At 37.1% G+C, this 24,195-nt stretch overlaps 2 protein-coding genes and 1 long non-coding RNA gene across 4 annotated transcripts; 2 read left to right on the forward strand and 1 right to left on the reverse strand.

The window, feature by feature from the left end:
• Nucleotides 1-526: 526 nt before the first annotated feature.
• Nucleotides 527-4,000, forward strand: LOC148855565 (uncharacterized). The gene is made up of 2 exons (XR_016095068.1): nt 527-1,119; nt 3,718-4,000. It is a non-coding gene; the product is annotated as an uncharacterized LOC148855565 (long non-coding RNA).
• A 3,742-nt stretch (nt 4,001-7,742) lies between these two features.
• On the forward strand, nt 7,743-8,456 carry LOC148855566 (uncharacterized). The gene has a single exon (XM_088984924.1). The coding sequence runs from the start codon at nt 7,743-7,745 to the stop codon at nt 8,454-8,456; it is 714 nt and encodes a 237-aa protein (XP_088841050.1).
• Nucleotides 8,457-13,619: 5,163 nt separating this feature from the next.
• Nucleotides 13,620-19,417, reverse strand: LOC148855567 (lignin-forming anionic peroxidase-like). 2 transcript variants are annotated; one of them, XM_088986676.1, is made up of 4 exons: nt 19,405-19,417; nt 14,588-14,772; nt 14,308-14,499; nt 13,620-14,177 (listed from the first exon to the last, which is right to left on the reverse strand). In XM_088986676.1, the coding sequence occupies exons 1-4, from the start codon at nt 19,415-19,417 to the stop codon at nt 13,620-13,622; spliced, it is 948 nt and encodes a 315-aa protein (XP_088842802.1). The 2 variants fall into 2 exon arrangements, with proteins under 2 accessions (XP_088842802.1, XP_088842801.1); XM_088986675.1 differs by lacking the exon at nt 19,405-19,417 and having other exon boundaries at nt 14,588-14,806.
• Nucleotides 19,418-24,195: the final 4,778 nt, after the last annotated feature.

A 24,195-nucleotide genomic window follows, 5' to 3' on the forward strand; every position in this document is an offset into this window, starting at 1 on the left:
TATGGTCTTGACCCCCCAAGACTAATTAGACATCACCATCAGATCCTGAACACCTCTAAATACCTACTTGTAAAATTGCAGCCTAAAATACCCTTGTTTGCCCTTCAATCACACAAAGATTTTATTTTCAGGCTCTAGATTAACCGAATTGAGCCCTTGCTGGATCCGCCCATTCCAGGCCCATTTGGGTCAATCCAACCCTACAAATCAACCCAGAATGACTATAAAACCGGCCTTATGAAATTTCAGCCAAAAATACCCCTGTTTACCCATCAATCTAGAAAGATTCTGTTTCGATCAATATCATTGGCCCAAAGACACAAAGCCCCTCTTTGTGGTCGGACCGATCTTAACCCTCCATTTTTTACCCAAAAATCTGGTTTTGACCCCTAGACCCGGTTTGACCCAATTTTAGAAAAATACTAAAATATCCCTGGATTTCCCCAAATTTACAAAATTTCCCCTTATCCCTAATATAAATTTAACCTATCTTCTTCATTGACCCTAATGCACTGATACACTCACCTTCCCCCTCCTCTCTACAGTGGCGGTGAACCCCATAGCTGATCTCCCACTTCCGACCACTCTTTCCCTCTCTCTCAATCCCTCTATTTCCTTCTTCCCCTCCTTATTCCCCCATCGAATTGGCCAAAGTCACCGAGGATCGACTGTTCACTTCCTCATTCGAACGAAAACCAAGGCGGTGACAAACCAGAAACGCAATCCGATTTCCCCCTCTCACCTCACTCGAGCTCTCTCCCTCTTTCTTCTTCTTCGAAATCCTCCTCTGTTTTCAGTTGCCGCTGCAACTCTTGGCAGCGGCCATCTCACCATCCCCCTCTCTTTTCCTCTCCCTCTCTATTTTCTCCATCCCATAGTCCCTTTCTTTTCCTCGCCTCATCGAGACAAAACATCAACTCAAAACCCCGTTCTTCTAAGTTAAAGCATCCCCAGATTTCTGTGACCAGTACGCATAGTTCTTAATATCCAGTATTGTTAGCATTGGCTTATTTTTCACGGCCACGTTTTAGGAGCTCCATTATAAGAACCCTGCGCATCGACGAAAGGTATCAAAAGCAAGGGGTTTATTTGTTAGTTTAACCCCCAACTCGTAGTTAGGTAAGTTTTGTTGTCATCTTTTGTTCTGGATTATATTAACATGTTGATGTGATAGAAAGTACCTATTTTCATAAATGCATATCAGTTCATTTGTTATTTGGTTAAATTTTCATATCAGTGGCTCATTTTATGGTTTACATAATAACAGATTTGGTTGATCTGTGTTCATGTGTGCTTATTGAATTCCCATTAATTTAAACTTACATTTGACATGTTGGTTAGACCTTCTTGTTTAGATCGACGTCAATCCCTATTTCATTTGTTTCCAAATTAAGTCTCATTGATGTGGATATTTTCAGTCTGATGTTGAGTTATGAAAGTATTCTTCTCCTTAATTGTAGGTCGATCCCCTCTTATATGAGTAACTGCAAATGCATCGAGCTTGTTGTTTTCTTTCTTTAAATTTTCTTAGTATACAGCTTCCCCTCTGGATTAATAATTAGGTCTTCATATTAGACCTTTGAATGTTTCCCTATTTGTATAGTAGTTTCATACTTTATGAGTAGTTCTCGTTTTGCTCCTTTGTTATGATTTATTACGCTTCGAGTGCTTTTCTATTTGTGCTTGTTTGTATTTCATGTGGGCCCAACCTATTGGATCTAGGAGAGGGGTGCTTAATCCTTTTCCTCTCCCATCCAAGTCTTGCCTATATTAGTTTAGCCAGTGCCTCGGGCTTTGGAATCATCTTTGGACCAAGATATTTTTGCAAATTACTCCCATCACCTCCATTTTCATGACTGATGGGTGGCAACTCCATTTCAAACCCAAATGAACCATTTCCCAATGCTCACATAGGTAAAATTAATCAATTAGGTAGGTTGAACATCTTAATCCATATTAAACACCATACGTGAGTGAGCATGCATTCTTAAATTTCAGCCCAAAAGTGTGTATTTAAACACATAAATGGACCTCACCAAATTGCTATAGCAATTCAGCTTTTGCAATTGCAACTTGTGAACTTAAACGAGTTTAATGATGTAAATAAAGTTGTATCCATCAAAGTAATAATAGAGTATTTAAGGCAGCTCAATTTTATCAACAATAGTACTATACAGTTCTCATGTAAACAACAACCAAAAGGCTACCAACTCACTACTTGATGGGCATGCATTGCATTTCACCTTAGATCAGGATCACCAACTTAGGTTAAAATGAATGTCGCCTTTGATGGCTGGTCGAGGGCGGTTCAAATTGCTCTAAAGCGATGGTCTATTGGAGCCGCTGGGTTAGTGTTAATAAGGCAGAGGTTTTGACCGCCGGCTTAGATTTCCTTAGACCACCGCCTTAGGCTAGTTAAAATGTTTCTTATATTTTAAGGTGGTGGTCTGGATCGCTGGCTTAGATCTCCTATGACCACCGCCTTAGGCCGATTAAAATGTTTCTTTCATTTTTTGGTGGTGGTCCGGACTATCGGCGTAGGTCTCCTTTAACTACCGCCTTAGGCCGGTTAAAATGTTTCTTTCGTTTTTCTGGTGGCGGTCCGGACCGTCGGGTTAGATCTCCTATGACCGTTGCCTTTTTTATATTTTATTATTTATATCAATTTGATTTCAACGTTTTTTTGGTACTTGTTTAATACAAATCTCATGGTAGATAATACATAAAATTTAATTTAAATAAAAAATGCAAATAAAAATAAAAAACTTTTAATTAAATTATTAATTATTATAATATCCAAAACAAATTGCTTAAATACAATATTCAATTGACATATAAAAAAGTACAAGACATTTAAAATTTGTGCATAAGGCTCCATGAAGTCCCAAACAACACTTGGTATCCCTGTCTTTCACATCTGATGTATTTCCCATCCCTATTGCACTTAACCATGTATCTTTTACACTATTGAAAAGGTGATCGGCATGGCCAAATTGGTCTCCTTGCAACTTCAGATTCTCTATATTGAATGGTGGAAGGCGTAAAAGATAAAATAGTACAATTCCTGCACTAGAATAATGTGAATCATAGTGAAATTTCGGAACACCTGGGTCATCCCAACTCTCATATCTAATATAACAAGAGAAGACAAAAAATAAAATAAAATAAGAACATCAGGGTGGTTGCATAGGTCTCTTTGAATGGAAGATGATATTAGCACCATGCTAGTGAAGCAAGGATGATCAACTTATTTAACCATATAGAAAATTTGGTCACAGATGAGAAATAAAAAAATAAAATCACATAAAAAGAAAAAAAATGGTAACATGATAGATATATGTTATAGAAACCTTTTCTTAAATTCTTCTTCCCACTCTATTGTTTGGCATCCCATTGGCTTGTCAAGCTTACGGAATGTGTTGGATCATCCAAGTTCAGAGTCTTACTCCCTCATAGTCTGCAAGAATCCATGGGAGCACTGGATACCGAGTAATGCCACTATATCCACGTCCTGCTAGAGTGTTGAGATGCATGAGGTATTGGAAATTTCTAATCTTGCCATTCTACCACCTCTTTTAGAAGGAATTGGCCATAATCTTGAAAAGACAACTTCCTTCATTCCCTTCTTGTTTCAGTGTTCCTGAAATAGTTGTGTCTAACCTGTTGCATGAATGAATATTATGAATTTGTTATGATCTTGAGTTTGACAATCAAAAGGGATTGCTAGAAGCAAGTCAAAGAAAGAAGACAATGAACACCCAGATAAATCAGAATGATTTCAAGTGACAGACTCAGAAAGACAAGCTGCATGTGTTACAATCAGTCTACCATACGCTGCTCTATTGAGCATATGTATTGTTTCATATTTCCCAGAGAAGATGTTGTGTAGTGGATAAACTAATATAGATAATCCTGATGCAGTAAAAGCCAAGGTGATGAGTTGATGACCTATGTTATTGGCTAAAGGATTACAAATTGCAAAAAGATACAATTTCTCTTAGTGGTTGTCTGATTGTGTGTTTATCTTTATTCAATAACAAATCATGAAAAGATACAATCAATTATATCAAAAAAATGCTCATGGAGGACTGACCCACATACTAAAATTCTAAAACACTGAAATTACCAAATTTGTTGCAAGAGATCATCAAACATTCCCAAGAAGTATGAAAAGAGGGGAAAATAAAAAGAAATGAAGAAGATGACCATGTGTGTCCATTGCTAATTATACCTTGTTCAGTAAAACTGAAATTTTGTTGTAGCAGTGAAGCAAGACTCTTTAAAGAAATGGAACTTTCTTCCTCAAATAATGTGTTGCATCACAAGAAGGGTCATCTTTATTTCATTAGAACATCACTTGTAGCAGTACTGTAAGTGCTGCCATCATCACTACATGCAAGCACAGTACAGAAACATCATAATAGTTTTATTACTAGTAGTGCAAATGAAGCCTCAAATGAACACAATCATGGCACAAGATAAATAATACACCACATGATACTTGGCATGGCATGAATAGGAGGATGTAGAGCAAATGGATAATGTTCAATGCTACTTAGGCATGGCTTTGTCATACTTTTCCTATATTTGACGATTGGATGTGTCCCTCTGTTTGATCATCAGTCAACAACAGAGAATCCACTTGAGCTTATGCAGCCTTGTAAGTGGTTGTTTGGTTGCAATAGTTAGTTTCTTTTCTTTTGTTTGTTCCCCTAATAATTATTTATTGTGTGTGTCATTGTGTGCAAATCTTCACAAATTGGATGCTAGCACTTGTCTGGACTGTACCTAAAAAGTCCTTCAATTTTGTCCCTAATCATGAAAATCCATAACAGAGTGCATCTCACATTAGTAATCCTCCATGGAAGGCCACATGGGTTCAATAAAGTACAATCAAGTGCTCAACATTTACAAAGAAGTCTAGGCTTGTAAATTAGGACCCTTTGGTTTCAGCCTTTATTTTCAAGTCCAACTTCACAACGATGTCAAAGAAATTAATTACTTTTGCAAAATCCTCTTCAACAAATCCCTTTGATGTGAGGGCTAGGGTTCCTAAATAACAATAGATGGAGGCTCATCAAGATGAATTATGCATGGATGAAGAAAGTTCAATCCAATTCAATTAAGAAAGTTCAACTCAATCCATCTTGATGCCGCCAAGAACCATGGCAGACACATCCCTAGGAACAGTGTTCTTGTTGGCTGCAATATGCACTAATTCCAATACCTTTTCAACTCTAGAGAGATCAATACCCCGTAGAACAGAAGTCCTGTGGTGCTCATGCATTCTCATTTTATGCTAAAAATAATATAATTTCTATTATAGATATTGAACTAAATGCATATCTAGTATTTCGCTGAAACTATAAAATGACCAGACATCAAGGTTCTATAGTAGAAGAGTTTGCCCAAACTTCACTAGTTAATCAAGTGCCAATCATAATGTTGCTTGAAGAAGAAAAGTAAAATCTAAAGAACTTAAATCTTAAAAAGAGAAAAGGAAAAATGAACGTTGCCTGCTTACCTTGTTTCTGAGATTTACCAAAACCAAATGGTTTCCAGTTCCACCAGAGACAAGCTCATAGCCCTTCTCTACCAAGCTCTGCAAAATTTGTGCACTAAAGAAGTTCACTAAACCTATTATATAATAACCGAACACCAATGGGCTAAGGTGACCCTGTAGACTATTGACAACATTTTTTCTAACCTATCAACGACGTATAAGTTCAAAAGGCTGAAGAGACCTCCAAACAAAACCTAAACATATCATATTTCAAATTTAGCTAAAAATTGAACTATGACTTGGTTTATTGCGAGAACAATGCCTTTGATTAACATGATCTGGGTTTGACTTATCAGGAGGAATGCATAGAAAATAAACTCGGTTGTAATTTAGATATGTAAAGCAGGAAAATAGAACATTAAAGAATAAAACAAGAAAAGTGAATCTTTATTTATTAACCGTACACTTCCAAATAGGCCAAAAAATCATTTATTAATACAAAACCTACTTTAATGCAACTGCTAACCTACCAATTGTGTGATTGTGTGGACCACCTTGAAGCCCTTGGAAGACAACCTGGTTGATTTTGTCTTCATAATCATACAAGACCTTCAGGATTGAAAGGAGAATATTATTTTATGTTGCAAATTCAAATTCATTAAAGAAACAAAAGATGCTGTAAAAGTTGGCAAAATGTTTCTAAGTTATTCCAACAAATAAAAACATAGCTAAAGCGAAACTACAAAAGTGGCTTCTTTATAAAATTCACCTCATGTAGTTAAAGTAGTGCCTCTATTTTGACAAATAAGTGCTAAATTGCAAAGAGTTCAATTTGGTATCAACAATTCAACACGAATCTAACTGGTTACCACATGCCAAGTAGTACTAGAACTGAGAAAACTAACCTGGCAAAAGCAATGTCTTTATTCTTAGCAAAGAGTATGTTACTAATTGACTTTGGAACACCAAGAAAGAGCAGACCAATGTTCATGATTGCTTTGATGTGTTTAGCACACCATCACCACCATCTCCACCCATAGGGGCCTGTGCTTCAACATTAATGAAATTAGCCATACAAAGTTAATGAAATGAATGCAAAGCTTGAATTTCTAGAGATAGAAGAAGTAGGAGGAACTAAACAAACTTTGTATTTTGAAAAGAGAACCTCCAATTATAAGGAGTCATGTGCAAATTCTTCCCCCAGTGTATCCAATTTTCGTCAGATTCTCGATAAGGGTAGCCCAAACAAAGTATCCAGAAGCAAAACAGTCCACCGCAACCAACCCAATAATAGGACAAACCTAGATGCCTAGTGAGTCCAGCCCTGTCTCACTATCCAAAAGCAAATGCTCCAACCAACACAATGGTATAATTGCAAGAACTCAATTTAGAAATCAGAAATGAGCGTCCAAGCAATTGAAAATTGATTTAGAAACGACGGTATACAGAGTAGAAATCCAAACCTATTTATGTTTTTTGTAAAGCTACTGCTCCAAAGTCACTTACGGAATAGACCATCTGCACAGGGTCTGCCTTCCTAGAGCTTTAAACCGCCAATAACAATACCGAGCACCAACATGACTGTTAAAATACAACACTAGCACATCAAGTTTGTTATTTAGTTTTGAGTTACCGAGTCAAATGTTAGTGGGTTAGTCATTAGCTGTTAAGTTGTTTCATTTATTGTTACTTTTCATATTCTTTAGGAATTAGTTGAGTTAGTGGAAGGAAAAGGCAATGTGGTCTTCTTTTGTATGCCTATATAAGGCAAAGTAGTTCACCGATTACTGTATCCAATTTTCAAAAGTAATAACAGCTTGGTTTCTATTCACTCCACCATGTGCTTTTTCTTTTGTTTTGTGAGATCCTTTGTGAGTGTAAATTTCTCCTCTTTAGTTACACTTTTTTTTTTTCTTTTCCAATTTCTTCAATCTGGTATCAGAGCAGGACGGTCGTGGGCATCATATTTGGTGAGCTTTTTCTCTTGACAAGATGAGCGATCTTCAAGTCGTTGGTGGAATAAAAAAGCTCAACAATCAGAACTACAATACTTGGTCTACATGTATGATGTCTTACATGCAAGGCCAAGATTTGTGGGAGGTTGTCAACGGAAGCGAAGTTACGCAATCGGAGGCAGAGGATGCAAATGGTACATTACGGAAGTGGAAGATAAAAGCGGGCAAGGCAATGTTCGCTTTAAAGACTACGATCGAAGAAGATGTGCTAGAACACATCCGACATGTCGATCACTCAGTACTTTCACAAGGTGAAGTCACTATGCCGTGAAATTTCCGAATTGGGTTCGAAAGCTCCAATCGGGGAAACCAGGATGAAAAGAATAATTATCCATGGTTTGAGGCCCGAATATAGGGGCTTTGTTGCTGCAGTACAGGGATGGAAAAATCAACCATCACTTGTTGAGTTCGAAAACTTGCTTGCTGGACAAGAAGCATTAGCTAAGCAAATGGGAGGAGTCTCGCTAAAGGGTGAGGAGGAAGCGCTCTACACTAATAAAAGCAAAGGGAACTCCAAGCAGCACACATTTGGTGGGTCTAAAAGGAATGATGACAAGGCAAAAAGTCATCAAGGCGAAGGAAGTGCTTGTATAGGTGGAGCTTCGAAGAATCATGGCAATGGCAAAAAGTTTGAAGAAAAGTGCTACAATTGCGGGAAGAAGGGTCACATGGCAAAAGTTTGTTGGTCGAAGAAAAAGCCGGTGGAGAGTAATGCGGCTACTTCCAAAAGTGAAGAAGAATGGGACGTTGAGGCATTATTTGCAACAGAAGAGGAGGAGTTAACTCTTACAGCAACTACGTCTGAACATATTAATTATGAGAAAGATTGGATCATTGACTCGGGATGCTCAAATCATATGACGGGTGATAAAGAAAAGTTGCAGAATTTGTCAGAGTACAAGGGAAGCCGAGTTGTGGAGAGAAATATTCCTTCTTGAACACGATCAATCTCTAGATCAAGAAAGTGCTTGAGCTGACCAAGTTCTTTTGTTTTGAGAAAAAGAACACCAAGTATTTCTCACCACAACTCAGTTTCCCTTGTACATATGATTTGAGCATTTGGAGTCAATGATCCATCTTTCTCATAATTAATATGTTCAAACGTAGTTGCTGTAAGAGCTAACTCTTCCTTCTACTGCAAATAATGCCTCAGCATCCCATTCTTCTTCGCTTTTGGAAGTAGCCACATTACTCTCCACCGGTTTTTTCTTCGACCAACAAGCTTTTGCCATGTGACCCTTCTTTCCTCAATTGTAGCACTTTCCTTCAAACTTTCTACCGTTGCCATGATTCTTCAAAGCTCCCTCTGTACAAGCACTTCCTTCGCCTTGATGACTTTTTGCCTTGTCATCATTCTTTTTAGACCCACCAAATGTGTGCTGCTTGGAGTTCCCTCTGCTTTTATTAGCGTAGAGCGCTTTCTCCTCACACTTTAGCGAGACTCCTCCCATTTTCTTAGCTAGTGCTTCTTGTCCAGCAAGCAAGTTTTCAAACTCAACAAGTGATGGTTGATTTTTCCATCCCTGTACTGCAGCAACAAAGCCCCTATGTTCGGGCCTCAAACCATGGATAATTATTCTTTTCATCCTAGTTTCCCCGATTGGAGCTTTTGGATCCAACTTGGAAATTTTGTGGCATAGTGACTTCGCCTTGTGAAAGTACTGAGCGATCGGCAGGTCGCGTTGTGCTTACGACAAAAGTTCGCCCTCTAAAAGTTGAAGCCTTGTGTCGTTCTTCTTTGAGAACTGCATGGTGAACGTATCCCAAGCTTCTTTGGGAGTTTTGGCATCCTGGATGTGTTCTAGCACATCTTCTTCGATCGTAGTCTTTAAAGCGAACATTGCCTTGCCCGCTTTTATCTTCCACTTCCATAATGTACCATTTGCATCCTCTGCCTCCGGTTGCGTAACTTCGCTTCCATTGACAACCTCCCACAAATCTCGGCCTTGCATGTAAGACATTATACATGTAGACCAAGTATTGTAGTTCTGATTGTTGAGCTTTTTTATTCCGCCAACGACTTGAAGATCGCTCATCTTGTCAAGAGAAAAAGCTCACCAAATATGATGCCCACGACCGTCCTGCTCTGATACCAGATTGAAGAAATCGAAAAAGCAAAAAAAAAAAAGTGTAACTAAAGAGGAGAAATTTACACTCACAAAGGATCTCACAAAACAAAAGAAAAAGCACACGGTGGAGTGAATAGCAAACAAGCTATTATTACTTTTGAAAATTGGATACAGTAACCAGTGAACTACTTTGCCTTATATAGGCATACAAAAGAAGACCATGTTGCCTTATTCCTTCCACTAACTCAACTACAATAAATAAAACAACTTAACAGCTAATGACTAACCCCCTAACATTTGACTCGGTAACTCAAAACTAAATAACAAACTTCAGGTGCTGGTGTTGTATTTTAACAATGATGGGATGCAATGCTTTCAACCCTTCCCGGTTGAGCTTTGACCCCGGTGATTCGGGAGCTTGAAAGTCTAACAGAAAATGGAACAGTAACAAGAGAAGCCACCATGTAGTGCATAGGTACCTGACCATCCAGAAGCACTATCTATAGGCCTTCATTTGTTACTTGGCCTCTTGTTTCTCTTCCCTGGTTCAGATTGATTAATGGTGTTAATAGCAACAACTGAAGCAACATCCTTAGATTTTTCATTGCTTTATGAAGTCTCAAGTGATTTGAGACCCAACGTAGAACACTTAACAGACCCTACATTAGAGGAGCTTACGACAATGAAGAATGGAAAAGAATAAAATTAAACAGAGAACAACCCATTAAAGAGAATTGAAAGGAATAAAATTACTTGATTGGGTGATTTATAGAAGGGGAACCGGTCGTTTTCATTTTATGGAGCCAACAAGGGTCTGAAACACTTGGCAAATGACCTAGCCAGATGACGATAAAGAGTAGGACGATAATTGTGGCCCATCCACCATGAACATTCTCTCTCCAAAATTCTTCAGAACCAACAGATATTTCCATGAAATTGCATGAATGAAACCAAGGTTTGGTTGCTACTTCTTTAGTCTCTTAGACTCTCTTGCCCCCAATAAAAACCATGTTTCCTCAACGTGTGAGTCTTTCGTTCCCCTCTATCCCCTTCCTTTACAGGATCGATGCTGGTATGGGGGCCTTCGATGGAGACAAATCTTTCCATCCCTCACATGATTGATTCATGCCCCCATGGAACCTACTCAAACAAATAATGCTAGAATAGAGAGTCATACAACGCTGGTATTCCATCGATTTATCGGTCAATCAATTTTGCATTCTCAGTCGATCAACGAGATGGTATGGAGCTTTCCCTTGATTTCAATTGATCTCAGCTTCTCGGTGGAGTTGTTTACAAAATTTTTCTTCTATGGAACGTGGGAGAGTGCGGAGCCTTGAGAGTCTTTGGTTTCAACCTCTCTCTCTCTCTCTCTGGTTCAGAATAAGAAATTGTCATGTCAATTTCCAAAGACCGCTGCCTGATTATTATTTTTAGCTATTTTAGTTTTGTAGGTGGCGGTCATGGGAGGAGCGTCACCTTTGTTGTCACTGTGGCAGCGGTCTTTAAGACCGCCGGTTTTAAACCGCCGGACTAGGATATTTTTCTTATAGTGTTTGGAAAAGATTTATATCTTGCGCTACCACGCGATGAAATTTATTACAAATTCAATCACCATTCACCACCACAAAGGAATCATAAAATTGATTGGATCGTAGCATGTAAGCTTTTCAGCCAATGATGCACCAAAACATAATTAAAGAATCAGAAATAAAATATTGATTGAAAATAAATTAATTAATGATTCTGAAATGTAATGCTTGAGTGTTTCATTTTAAACCCTAAAAAAAAGAAAAATGCAGAAATGAAACTTACGTTAATGGTGGACTTTATCCATCCTCAACATGGCCTCTTACAACAAGGACGATTTTAAAATTTCAGCACCTACAATTTAAAGTATATAAATAAACCAAGAATTACATCAACAAAGAACAATACAGGGAAATGATCTTCTCGCAAATACAACTTTATATCAGGCCATGTCTTGGAATAATGAACATCATCAAAACCCATTAACTAATTTGTTATAACTAAACTAAAAGATACACTCAAGTATTAATAAAATCAGGAGGAAATCTTAGCCCATCGTTGGCCTTCTAATCAATCCAACCATGGTCCAGGCAATGGTCTACAAGGACCTGTTCTGATACCACTATTTGTTGACTGAATGTCAATTAAACATGTACCAAAACACAATAAACTAAATAAGGAACACACCTGCAGAGCCCATTGCCATGAAATTAGTTGATCAGCTATTCAATCGACCTTCCTTTGCCACTTGGTAAATTGCTCATTCTCCTTGTGGAGTCTTTGTATGTGGTCTAATGGTTTTGCAGTATTTTGCAAAGGTTTTTCTATTATCTCTTAATGGAGTTTGTACTTACTCCATTTAGCTTTGGTTCAAGATCGCTATGTTGAAGTAGTAGGGAAAGTTGTAATGAGATAGGAATATTTGGTAGTTAGGATAAGATTGAGTAGAGTATTTGAATTGAACTAGGATAAAGCAAAGTTTGAGTTAGCTTAGATTGAGATATTTATTTTAATTTTCTTCGTCTATAAATTAATATGGCAAAGTTCCTTTTTATATTCTCTCTAGTACTAGAATCATCTTGACCTTAATCTGGTATCCATGCAAAGAAATCACAACTGTCGTCTTCCTACAACATAAATTAGTGAAGGGAATGTCCCATTAGAAAATTCTCATTAACTATTTCGTATCAATAATATGCTAGGTCAAAACAAAATCTTACGGGACCTTCTGGTAGACGCAAAAGCACTTCCCCTTCGTGCCAGTCCGTTTGGAATAGGCTTATTCATGGGTCGGATAGCCCGACGGGCTGGTCTGTCCCGACCCGCTCTTAGTTGGGCCTGGACTCAGGTCTTAAACACTAGGCTCATTTTTTTTGGCCAGGCTCAAGTTTCATAAAAAAAAGCTTGGCCTGAGCCCAAGCCCAATCTTAAAATATTTTTATTTAATAAAAATATATTTTTATTTAATGAAATAATATATATGTTTTGTTCATCTTCTTTTTTTTTGTTTTTCAAGTTATAGTGAGATCTTTGAGTATTTTTTCAGTCTTGAAGTCAATTTAATATAAATAAATCAGTTTGTTGTTAAATAAAAAAATTAAATTCTTTTTTCTCAATTCCCTAGCTGAGCTTTGGATTTTACATGAGGGACAGGCTTGGGTTCAAGATCTAAGTCCGTTGGTCAGACTGTATTCGGGCTCATGCCTGAATATGTTCTATTGATATAAAGGCAAAACCTGACCTGGACCCAACCCAACCTGGGTTCGGGCCTGAATATATTCTGTTGATATAAAGACAAAACCTGACCCAAACACAGCTCGGCCCGGGCTAGGGACGGGGTGAGAATTTCAATCCAGGGTCAGGTACAGGGAAGGCAAAACCCGGCCCCGTCCCGCCTTGTTGTCAATCCTAAACTTAATACACTCCCAATTCCAAAAACTTTTACATCGTCAATGGTGCTTTTTGTCCATGGGCATGCAAAGGTATGCAGGGGATGGCTTGAGTATGGGGTTTCCTATAGGGGCCAGGGGGGTGAGTAGGGGGTGCAGGATGGGTGCTTGGGTGTGCGGTGTGCCAGGTCAGTTCATGTAAGAGCATGCCCAACGACAGAAGCCCAACGTAGCCAGTGACAACTTAAGGGGAAAAATTGGGCTTTTGAAAATTTAAACGTATGACGTTGTTCCTACGTGGTTTCTGATGGTCAACTAACTACGTAGAGTTTTTAAAGGTTAGGGACTCAGGGATAGCTTAAGTAATTGTCAAATACTTTAGTATAAGTAATTAACCAAAGAAAATTATACAGAGTGAAAGTTAATATAATTATTTCGCCCATAAATTAATATAAGAATATTACAACTTCCTTTCAGGAATTACACAATTTATATTTCAGAAGAAAAATAAATCTCATATCAACAGTCTTTTGATGAATAATATCATATTGACACTTGGTACAAACAAATTGAATATATCACAGCTCTTTAAATTAGTGTTTGGTTATTCGAATTAGTTAACTGCACGGCACAATCTCCTTACCTCCCCAAAGGAGCCGGTGAGAGGATTGATATCGCCCATCTTTATCATGGCAGAGGCAAAATCTGATTTAAAAGTATTAGGGTTCTTGCTATGTTCAGTGACAATGCTGTCTGTGGATCCCCCGCTGAAGAGAACTTGATCAGAATGAAGGAGACCCTTTCTCTGGATCAGATTCTTGAAGTAGTTATTGTCAAAAAAGTTGGGTGTGACCAAATCGAGAGGGGCCAAATTGCCATCCCCTGAGGCGTCAGTAGGACAACGACGTCTTCGTGTGCTTGCAAAGCCAGCATCAATGTCACTGGAGTTATCGTATATCCGGCCTCGGAATGTCAGGCACCTTGCTTGTCCAATGGTGTGGGAACCTGAGAGGGCAACCATATCTCTTGCACTGAGACCCTTCTTGGCAAACCGGTCGATAAGTGTGTCAAGACTTGCTGTAAAGCTTGGAAGGTCGCTGTTAGCTAGGTCTGGGCTTGCAGTGGTGGAGTCTTTTCTTCCAAGCTTCACTGTCCATGATGGGCCTCCCACCTGAATTAATTTTCAGAAATATATATATGAATGACTGAATCTAGATCATCGTTTAGTAGTGATTGCTGGTCATTCAAACGTCCTTACGGGAGAAAATCATTATAAAGAAGAGCATGATTTTAGTACTCACAGCGACAGATGCATCCCGTGCGGCCACAGCAAGGATGTCTGCACATGAGACAACACCGGGACAGATGCTCTCCACCTGAGCTTTCGCCCTGTCTATGACTTGATAACCTCTTGCTGAGTTTTGATTAGGGAGAGCATTCTTCTCGCTTCTGATTGAAGAAGAATCGTCAAGTAAAATTGATGCATCGCAACCCTGGAAAATGATGATCACAAGGTGATCAGAGAAACTAAGAACTTACGATGTTTAATTGGGAGAATAAGGAAAGAAAAATGACAAGTACCTGAACGAAGCAATCATGGAAATGAAGGCGAATGAGTGATGCAGCCATTCGGCGCTCCGCTGAGACGGCAGATCGGATGACAGTTCTGATGGTGTTAAGTGCCCTCGGACACGAATTATCATAGAAAGTAGGCGTCAACTGTGCTTGAGTTGGTGTGGTTGACGACACCAGAAGCATGATAACAACTAAACATGGTAGGGAAGCAGTTCTTGAATCCATATTGGTATATCTACCAAGTACCAACCCAATCTCTCTCTTTCTCTGAACAGAAAGCAAGAGATGGCACAAAGTAATACAAGAATAGAAGGGAAAAGCTTTTTGTCAAACAGCTAATGAATAAGAGATAAAAAAAGAATGCAAGAGAAAGAACAAAGCAAGGTCGTCCTTTTATAAGCAGGCAAGGAAGTACGTAGTAGCTTTTCAGGGTGGCTTGCTTGATCAGTAGTCGGCTAGCTAACGCGTTATCATCTAATCATGTTGAATTCCATTTACATGGCCCGTTCTCTTTCCTTCGAATGATCAAACTTTATCTAATCACGTTGAATTCCATTTACATTACTTCATTTCCTGATAATTATAAGTGTAAGTTGAGATTTAATAATGTGTAGGAACTGTCAAATTTGGGAAAGTCAAAAAGGCGAAATACGTGTATTCAACGCTGACAGCTGCTGTAATACGGTGGCTGTGAATGACCGCTGGTTGCAAAGTTATACGCCCGGGCTTGGGGACCATATGAACTTGTATCGATCATTGAGACGACATTAGCTTTCATTTTAATTTGACAAAAAGGCATTCTCTGTTCAATTGTGTCCGGCGATTAACCAGAGGAGTTCGATTCCTCATGAGAAAGACGCCACTAGTTCGCTCACTAAAGCCACCTCTGTCTGAATATGGGATTATATATCTAAGGGTAATTGCTGAAATCAAAAGTTATCTCCCATCAACTTTTTCATATAGTTTAAATATAGAGCCCCTCCTATAAGAGACATGAAGTGTCTAAAATATCCATGCAATAACTTTTGATTAATATGTTTATTTTTTATTTTTTATATCAATTATTACCTTAAATTCTTTTAATCTCTTTTCTAAAATTTATTTATTTTCTAAATTTACTTTTATATCAATCGTTTAAAGGTAAAGTTACAATTTTAAGTTCTCATTTTTTATTATTCATAAAATTTTTATTAGTTTTTTTCAGTAGAAATCAGCCTCAACCGTAATTGTATGAGTATTTTAGACATTTTTCATGCCTCTTGTTAAAAGATTTTAAAAGAGAATATCTACTTGTAACTGTGTCAAAAAATTCAGAGAAGATGTTGCAATTATCAAATTTTAAAAGAAATTTCAGCAATTGTCAGAATCTTCATGGGAAGTTTCAGCAATTTACTCTACTTGTAACTGTGTCAAAAAATTCAGATAAGAATTCTGCATTCTGCATTCTGCATTTATATCATTATATGATGAGTGATGATACCACATAAGTAGAGGCAAACAGCCCAACTGATTGGTGGCCTTGTTGGTAGGATCAGCGATTAATTGTAGTGCGGAAATGAGGCCTTTGCCTCTAGTTACGAGGGGAGGGGGTATTAAAGGTGGATAGGACGAGTTGGGAGAGATCAGATTTTGTCCTCACATTGCAACAATATTGTAGTGGTACGTGCATTGGGAACATTTCTTGTATGTTTTCATTTATAGGAACATGCGCTCAATGCATGTTTGAAGTGTTGTGAGGTGTATTTAAAAACCAATTTTATGAGGACGAAATCTGGATTTGGCACAGTTCAAAAAACAAATCATGTTAAGAGAAGCTTCAAAGAAAAGAACCAAAGCCGAAATAAATAGGAAAAGCAACTCTTCATTGAATATTTAAGAGAAAATTGACCAAAAATTGCCCCATCTTTGCCCTAGTTACTCTTTATATAGACTTCTTTACACCCTTATGTTACTTATAAAGAAAGTCCTAATTGAATACAATTCAAAAATTCCTCTAGAACGCTAACTTGGTAAATGCAAACCAAGATAGATATATAAATACAAAAATCTTGAATTGATGCTATCTTCATAAATACGAACTGAGTTGGGTTGTAGGAAACCAACCTAATAAATGTTTATTCAGTTGAGTTGAATCCCATACTGCATTAGGAATCACATTAGGATTTCTTACCTACAAAATATGTTCCAACAACTTTCTAATATGATTTGACACTGCACATCTCACCAAGAGACTGGGACCCATGATGTATAACTAGATAGGATCTAGTCACAACAAAATATTTTTTCAACAAGATCAATATGCACATTTTACCAAGGTGTGGGTCCAGCCTCATTCTAAGATGTGCCAAAATAGATCATATTAGAACTAGTTGGAAAAATATTTTGTTGTGAGTAGATCCAACCACATGTATAAGATGTGCGGTGTCAAATAATAATGGGGCTGTATTAGGGGTGGCAAATGGGTGGATTGGGTTGGGTTGGGTGTGGGTTGAGTACCAACCCACACATATTGACCCACCAACCCATCTGCCACCCGAGTGGTTCAAGGTGGATCACAACCCATCCATTTAATCCTCTAATTCAAAGTAGAATAAATTTTCAATTTTTCTCTATTTTAATTGCATAAAAATATAGAATTATATATTTCAATTAAAAATAAAAAGTTCCACTTTTTTAAATAAATAAAAATTATAAATTATAAAAATTATAAAAATGTAAAAAACATATATTTCATATGAAAATATTGGAAATTGCAGATAAATGCAAGAAAGTTGTAACAAAATTCAGAAAATGCAAAAATTTGAAGAGAATTACAGAAAAATGTAAAATATTTGCATACATATTTTAACTAAAAAACATGAAAAAGGAAACAAGTTCAAAAAATATTTTCAAATATAGAAAACATAAAAATTAAGAAATTTCAAAAAATACTAAAAATTATAGAAATTGCAAACATAATAAAAATTTCAGAAAATAAAGAATTTATTTTAAAATTACAAAACTACAGAAATTTCAAAAAATAAAAGAAAATCAGAAAAATATTTTTTTAGAAAAACACCAAAAATTATAGAATAAAAAAGAAATTGAAAATAAATAACAAAAAATACAAAAAAAATGTATAGATTGTAGAAAATAGAAAATGCAAAAAAAATATAAAGACAACGGAAATTATAGCAAAGCACTAAAAATGAAAAAAAATACAAGAATTTTGAAAAAGACAAAATTAGACAAATATAAAGATGGCATAAAAAATTGCAAAAATACATAAAATGATAAAATTCAAAAGTTATATATTAGAGCAAAAAAAAGTAAAAAATTGTGGACAACAAACTAATAAAATGATAAAATTTTTCAAAAAAATCAAACCAAAATTGGGCATTGCATCCACAAAATATTGGAGCAATTTTCAAAATGTATTTCAATGATAAAAATTTACAAAGATATTTTGGCATAAATTTGTAGAGCCCTTGACAGCATTTACATTCTAGATTCAAGTTGCACGAATTTACAAGACATTGCAAATATTTCAAAACACAAACAAAAAGAATCACTGAAATTTTTTATCATAGTCATCATTATTTCAAATCTTCGAACAGAAAATATGAGTTAGTGAGAGAGGGAGAGTGGTGGTGCGGCAACAAACTTCAAAGGTAGATCTGAGCAGTAGAGAGAGAGACCCTTATGGGTCATTCAGCCCATCTTGACCCACTATTGAATTGGGTGGGTATGGCATATGGGGGGTATTAGGTGTGTGGGTCAAGTGGGTTGGTGTCAAAATTGCCAATCCTAGGACTATCAAAGCTTACTGCTTGTATTTAAGTGATAAAAAGATAAATTGGTATGTGAGAATTTAAGCAAAGGCTAATAACATACCCAATAAACTATATATACTTATCCATATCCTTTTTCAAGATAACTAGCAAAAATGAATTTATAAAAGGAAAAGAAAACATAAATACAACACCTTTATAGGCGCGCTAAGCTCACTTAACCAAAAACAAGCCAAAACCCAAAACTCAAAACATCCCTTATCTAAGCAAACTCACTTCCCAAAACTCAAAACATCCCTTATCTAAGCAAACTCACCTTTATAGGCGCGCTAAGAAACAACATACTCACCTAGAGAAGAAGAAAATCTATGGAGTACCTACGCTCAAACACAAAAGCTCCTCGCACCTACTTACCCCTCCCTCTCTTTCCCCTTCCTTTGGATGAAACTCATCCTCTTAACTTTATCCACCTTTATTGAGACATCCACATATCTTTCAACATCATCAACTTTCTACTCCCAGGCACGCCTCCCCATTTATAAATTTCATCTGCCTCTACCAAAGATTCATTATCTTCCTTGTCCTCCTCTCCCCCTTGAGTGTCCCACTTGGAACCTCCTCTTCCTTCTCCAGGCTCTTAAAAATTTCACACTTTCTCCCTCTAAAAAGAAGCAAATCCATAGGCTCCGTTTGTTTACGATACAAATGTGAACCGGGGTATTCACATTTGCGAACCTTTATTTGATATGTAAACAAGTAATGATTATCAGATTAAAAATGTATTTTATGGCACTTTTGTACTTTGAGAAAAAAATATTACTGTACTTATTTTTTTGATACAATTTTGTGTTCTTTTGATAATTAATTTTTCGATCAAAGTTAAGGCATTGGAGCATAAGATAGTTGGAGCATTTAATGATAGGCCCACACTTTACACTGATTTCAAACAAACAATATGAGTACAAAAACAAATTAAAATGTGAACTGTGTTTGAATTCATGAACTGAAAAAATGGTAAATATGCAATATACATATTTGCATTTGCATTGCAACCAAACACAGCCATAGTCTTGGCCGTCTTCAAGTTTTCCACCATTGTTTTCTTAAACAACTTCTCTCTTACCTTACCAAGCTCGCTGCAATCACTTTAATCACCCTCTGAAACAACTGCTCTCTTACCTTTTCTCCTCCCTTCGACTCTTCCATCAACAAATCTAGCTCATTCTGGCTAACGCACTCACTTTCAAATTCACCCCCCTCCAGCAAAACCTTTCCCCTAAAGAAGATGTACCGAGTACTCCACCATCTTCAATTCCCTCCTGTCCATTTGCAAGAAGTCTCAAACCATTTTTCTTGCAGACCCCCTTAGAATTAAACTCTTAAAAAATTTCAACTGAGTTGTGGTGAGCTTATTCCTCTACTCTGAAGATATAGACCAAAACCTTTCCCATATATTTGAGACGGAAACCAAACTATGGCCCTTCTTGGTCTATCCACCATCCGGCATGGACTTTGGCCTGTTTATCCATATCCCTATATAAAAAGTGAAAGTTTTACCTCTCAATTTTAGTGGATGTTAAAAATTTTAAGTACCTATAACACCCTTCTTATTTATATAAATTTTATTTCTACCTTTTAGATCTTGCATAATGCGTATCAAGCAGGGGGTGAGCTTAGTACCTTTGATGTAGCCTGGTATCTAGATATTGGCGCCACAAATCATCTCAGGCTAGATATGAATTATCTACAAACTCATTCAGAGTACAATGGCTAATATTAGATTCACATTGGGAATGGCATAGGTCTGTCTATTGCTCATGTTGGGAACTCATCCTTTACTTATAATGATTGGCTATTTAATATGAAAGCTATTTTCCATGTTCTTGACATTGCCAAAAATCTTCTTTTAAGCTAGTTTGCCCAAGATAATGATTGCTTCTTTGAATTTCATCCCTCTTTCTTTCTTGTTAAGGATTGCTCCTCGAGGAACACCTTTTTGCATGACTTCAATAATGCATCCTCATGCAGTCTTTCGCATTCACCCAATATTGGATAAAAGGCTTCAATTTCCTATTAGCATTCGAGACTTGGTCATCCAACTTTTAAAGTTGTTCATCATGTTTTGTCTAATCTTCAGCTTCCAATTAGTGGTTCATTTTCCAGTTCTTTTTGTCATGATTGTCAACTTTCAAAGAGACATCGGCTTCTGCACAAACATTCTCATATCTCCTCACAACAACCATTATATTTAATTTATTCAGATATTTGGAGACCTTCCCCTGAACCTTCTATTAATGGCTATAGATATTATATTTTATTCATGGATGGCTATAGTAAGTTCATTTGGCTTTTTCCTATTGCTAATAAGTTTGATGCATTGCCAACATTTATTCAATTTCAATTACATGTTGAACAATTATTTTCTTCTAAAATCAAACAATTTCAGTCTAACTAGGGTGGTGAGTATCGTTCACTCTCATCCTATTTAGTTCAACATGGTATAACTTATCGTGTTTCTTGCCCCCATTTGCATGCACAAAATGGGTCTCCTAAGAGGAAACATAGTACTTTCTAATAGAATGCCTACACCAGTACTTTCTAATATCTCCCCTTATGCCAAAGTATTTGGATGATCCCCTGACTATTCTCATTTAAAAGTTTTTTGGTGTGCTTGTTATCCATTTTGTGACCATACAATAAGCATAAACTTGAGTTTCCATCCTTTCAATGTGTTTTTCTTGGGTATACACAAGGGGTACTGATGCGTGCATTTACCCATTGGCCATATATTTGTAAGTTGGGATGTTGTCTTTAATGAGCAATTATTTCCCTTTGCTACTACTACTTCTTCAATACAGGTTCCATCCTCTAGGGATGTAATAATGTTTGCACCAGCACTACGACCTTTCTCCTCGGTGTCTTTGTTGGATTTTAATCTCATGAGAGATTAAATCCAATGGGTTTGATTGATCAATTACATGAGAAGTTGCACCTGTACACTTGATTGAAAAAATCTGTTTTTCTCTTACAAAACCCAGTTTTGAGCTTGTCCCACATTGGAAAATTATAACTTTTGTTTTCAGTATTTCAATAGGAGTTGATTTACACTCTTTAGAATTAGTAGAGGAGAGTATGGGAATTCGATACCGCGCACGCGTGTGTGCGGCGCAATGAGGCGCACTTTGCTCGCACTTCGCGTCTGGTTTTGGTGCGTTTATCACCGTTGATGAGATCAACGGTCACGATTCGATCGGGTGTGATCAAGAGGCACAATTCAAAGTTAACAGTCACCAACTGTTAACTACTTTTTAAACAGTCATAATGTTTGAAATTGTGACTGTTTGCCTTCTCTAAACCAGCATGTACCTTTTCTTCATACCTCTTCACAAATTATTTAAGGAGCATGAATCAGAATCCAAAACACACAATTTCAAAATTCACACACTCTCTCTCTCTCAGTCCGGTCTGCTACAGTCTCACAGAAGGTTTCTTTGAAGACTCTTCAACTTTGCTGGTTGCAGATTCTCGTCCAAGGCTCTGTTGTATCCTGTGAACGAATTTGCTTGTAACCCAACAGTAAACTCAGTAAAACTGAGTGGGGGCAAATAACGTTCTAAAGATAGTGTCTTCAGACGCGCCTCAGAGTTTCTCCTCCAAAGTTACAGTGACCCCATCTTCTCCAACAATTTTAGAACGTTATACTGCAATGGAGGAAGAAGCAAGCATGACTTTAATCAAGATGATGAACCAAGATCTTGTTCGACTAGACCAGTTCGATGGAGCAAATTTTAGCCGATGGCAAGACAAGATGATCTTCTTTCTGACCACACTGAAGCTATACTATCTGCTGGACCCGAATCTGCAATCACTTCCTGAACCCACTGACAAAGACTCAGAGAAACTAAAGAAGGAAATAGCAAAACGAGAAGATGACTCACTTCTGTGCCGAGGACACATACTGAATGCTTTATCAGACCAGCTATACAACTTCTACAAGGAACTTACATCTCCAAAAGAAATCTGGAAGACCCTGGAATTCAAATAAAAGGTGCAATAAGCAGGTACGAATAAGTATCTTATTGCAGAATACTTTGACTTCACCATGAATGACCATAAACCCATACTGGAGCAAGTTCATGAACTACAGGTGATAGTCAATAAAATTTGATCCCTTAACATCATCCTTCCTGAATCTTTCCAAGTGGGAGCAATCATTGCCAAACTTCCACCCTCTTGGAAGGATTATAGGAAGAAGCTTTTGCACAAGGCTGAAGAACTTACCTTGGAGCAAATTCAACAACACCTTCGTATTGAAGAAGAGTCTCAAATTAGAAACAATAGGGATAAGACCCTGACCGGTATGCTGAACTCTAAGGTCAATTTTGTGAAAAACGGATCGAAGAAGACTAACCCTGCATTACAAGTAAAGAAGAAGGATGGGAACTTCAAGAAGAGCAACAATAAGAAAGGATCCTGCTATGTTTGTGGAAAGATGGAGCATTATGCCCGAGTCTGCCGACATCGGAAAGGCAGAACTAAGTCTACAAACATGGTAGAAGACAATCTCATGGCCATGATTACTGAAGTCAACATGGCAGAATCGTCTTCTGGATGGTGGTTTGATTCAGGCGCCATAGTCCATGTTTGCAAGGACAAGTCCTTGTTCAAGACATATGAAGAAGTGACTGATGGCCAGGAGGTATAGATGGAAAACCAAACATGTGCCAAAGTTGCTGGAAGAGGCAGCGTAGAGTTGAACTTCACCTCCGGAAAGACACTGACTCTCCTGAATGTTCTCCTTGTTCCTGACATTAGATAGAACTTGGTCTCAGTTTGTTGGAAAGGGATATGGTTGTAATGGTATATTCAAATTAAGTATTAATGAAGGAAAAGTTTCTACTTATATTGTTGATTCTTTCTCTTTATGGCATGATAGATTAGCACACTTGAATTTTAAATCTATAAAGAACATGAGCAAACTAGGTATAATTGCTTACAACAATGAATCAACTGAAAAATGTGAAATATGTGTAAATTCTAAAATGGCTAAGAAACCTTTCCCTAGTGTTGAGAGAAATTCTCAACTTCTACAACTAATCCATTCTGACATTTATGAACTCAATTGTGTATTAACTAGAGGAGGTAAGAGATACTTCATAACACTTATAGATGACTTTTCTACGTACACCTATGTCTCCTTATGAGAACTAAGGATGAAGTCTTTGACATATTTAAACTATATATAACTGAAGTTGAAAATCAACTAGAAAATAAAATTAAAATCCTTAGAAGTAATAGGGGTGTTGAATACTTTAAAAATGAGTTTAATTCTTTCTGTGAAGAATTTGGAATAATACATCAGTGTTCTGCTCCCTATACCCCTTAACAGAATGGCCAGCTGAAAGGAAAAATAGAACACTTGCAGAAATGATAAACTACATGTTGTTAAAAGCTAATGCACCCTTAAACCTGTGAGGCAAAACACTACTAACAGTCTGTCATTTACATAACAGAATTGTTTCTAGAGTTAATAACAAATGTCCATATGAATTATGGACAGGAAGAAAGCCTAATTTAGCATATCTAAAAGTGTGGGGGTGCTTAGCATATTATAGAGTTCTAGATCCTAAAAGAATCAAATTAGAACTCAGAGCTAAGAAATGTATGTTTGTTGGATATGCAGAACATAGCAAGGCCTATAGGCTTCTAGATTTAGAGTCCAACATAATAATTGAAACTAGAGATGTTGAATTCTTTGAAAATAAACTGTGTTCTGAACCTACAGAAAATGAATCCATAAAAAATGATAGAGAAACTCAGATCTCAATACCTGTTGATAACAAT

The sequence above is a fragment of the Nelumbo lutea genome, chromosome 4 (assembly GCF_056320005.1).
Source record: "Nelumbo lutea isolate HS-2025 chromosome 4, American lotus-T2T, whole genome shotgun sequence".
In the NCBI taxonomy this organism is placed as follows: domain Eukaryota; kingdom Viridiplantae; phylum Streptophyta; class Magnoliopsida; order Proteales; family Nelumbonaceae; genus Nelumbo; species Nelumbo lutea.

Coding starts and splice junctions, on each gene's coding strand:
- LOC148855566 (XM_088984924.1), top strand. CDS start 7,743: ATGTCGATCACTCAGTACTTTCACAAGGTGAAGTCACTATGCCGTGAA.
- LOC148855567 (XM_088986675.1), bottom strand. CDS start 14,806: ATGGATTCAAGAACTGCTTCCCTACCATGTTTAGTTGTTATCATGCTT. Junction 14,500..14,587: donor TCCATGATTGCTTCGTTCAG/GTACTTGTCATT, acceptor ATCATTTTCCAG/GGTTGCGATGCATCAATTTT. Junction 14,178..14,307: donor CACGGGATGCATCTGTCGCT/GTGAGTACTAAA, acceptor AAATTAATTCAG/GTGGGAGGCCCATCATGGAC.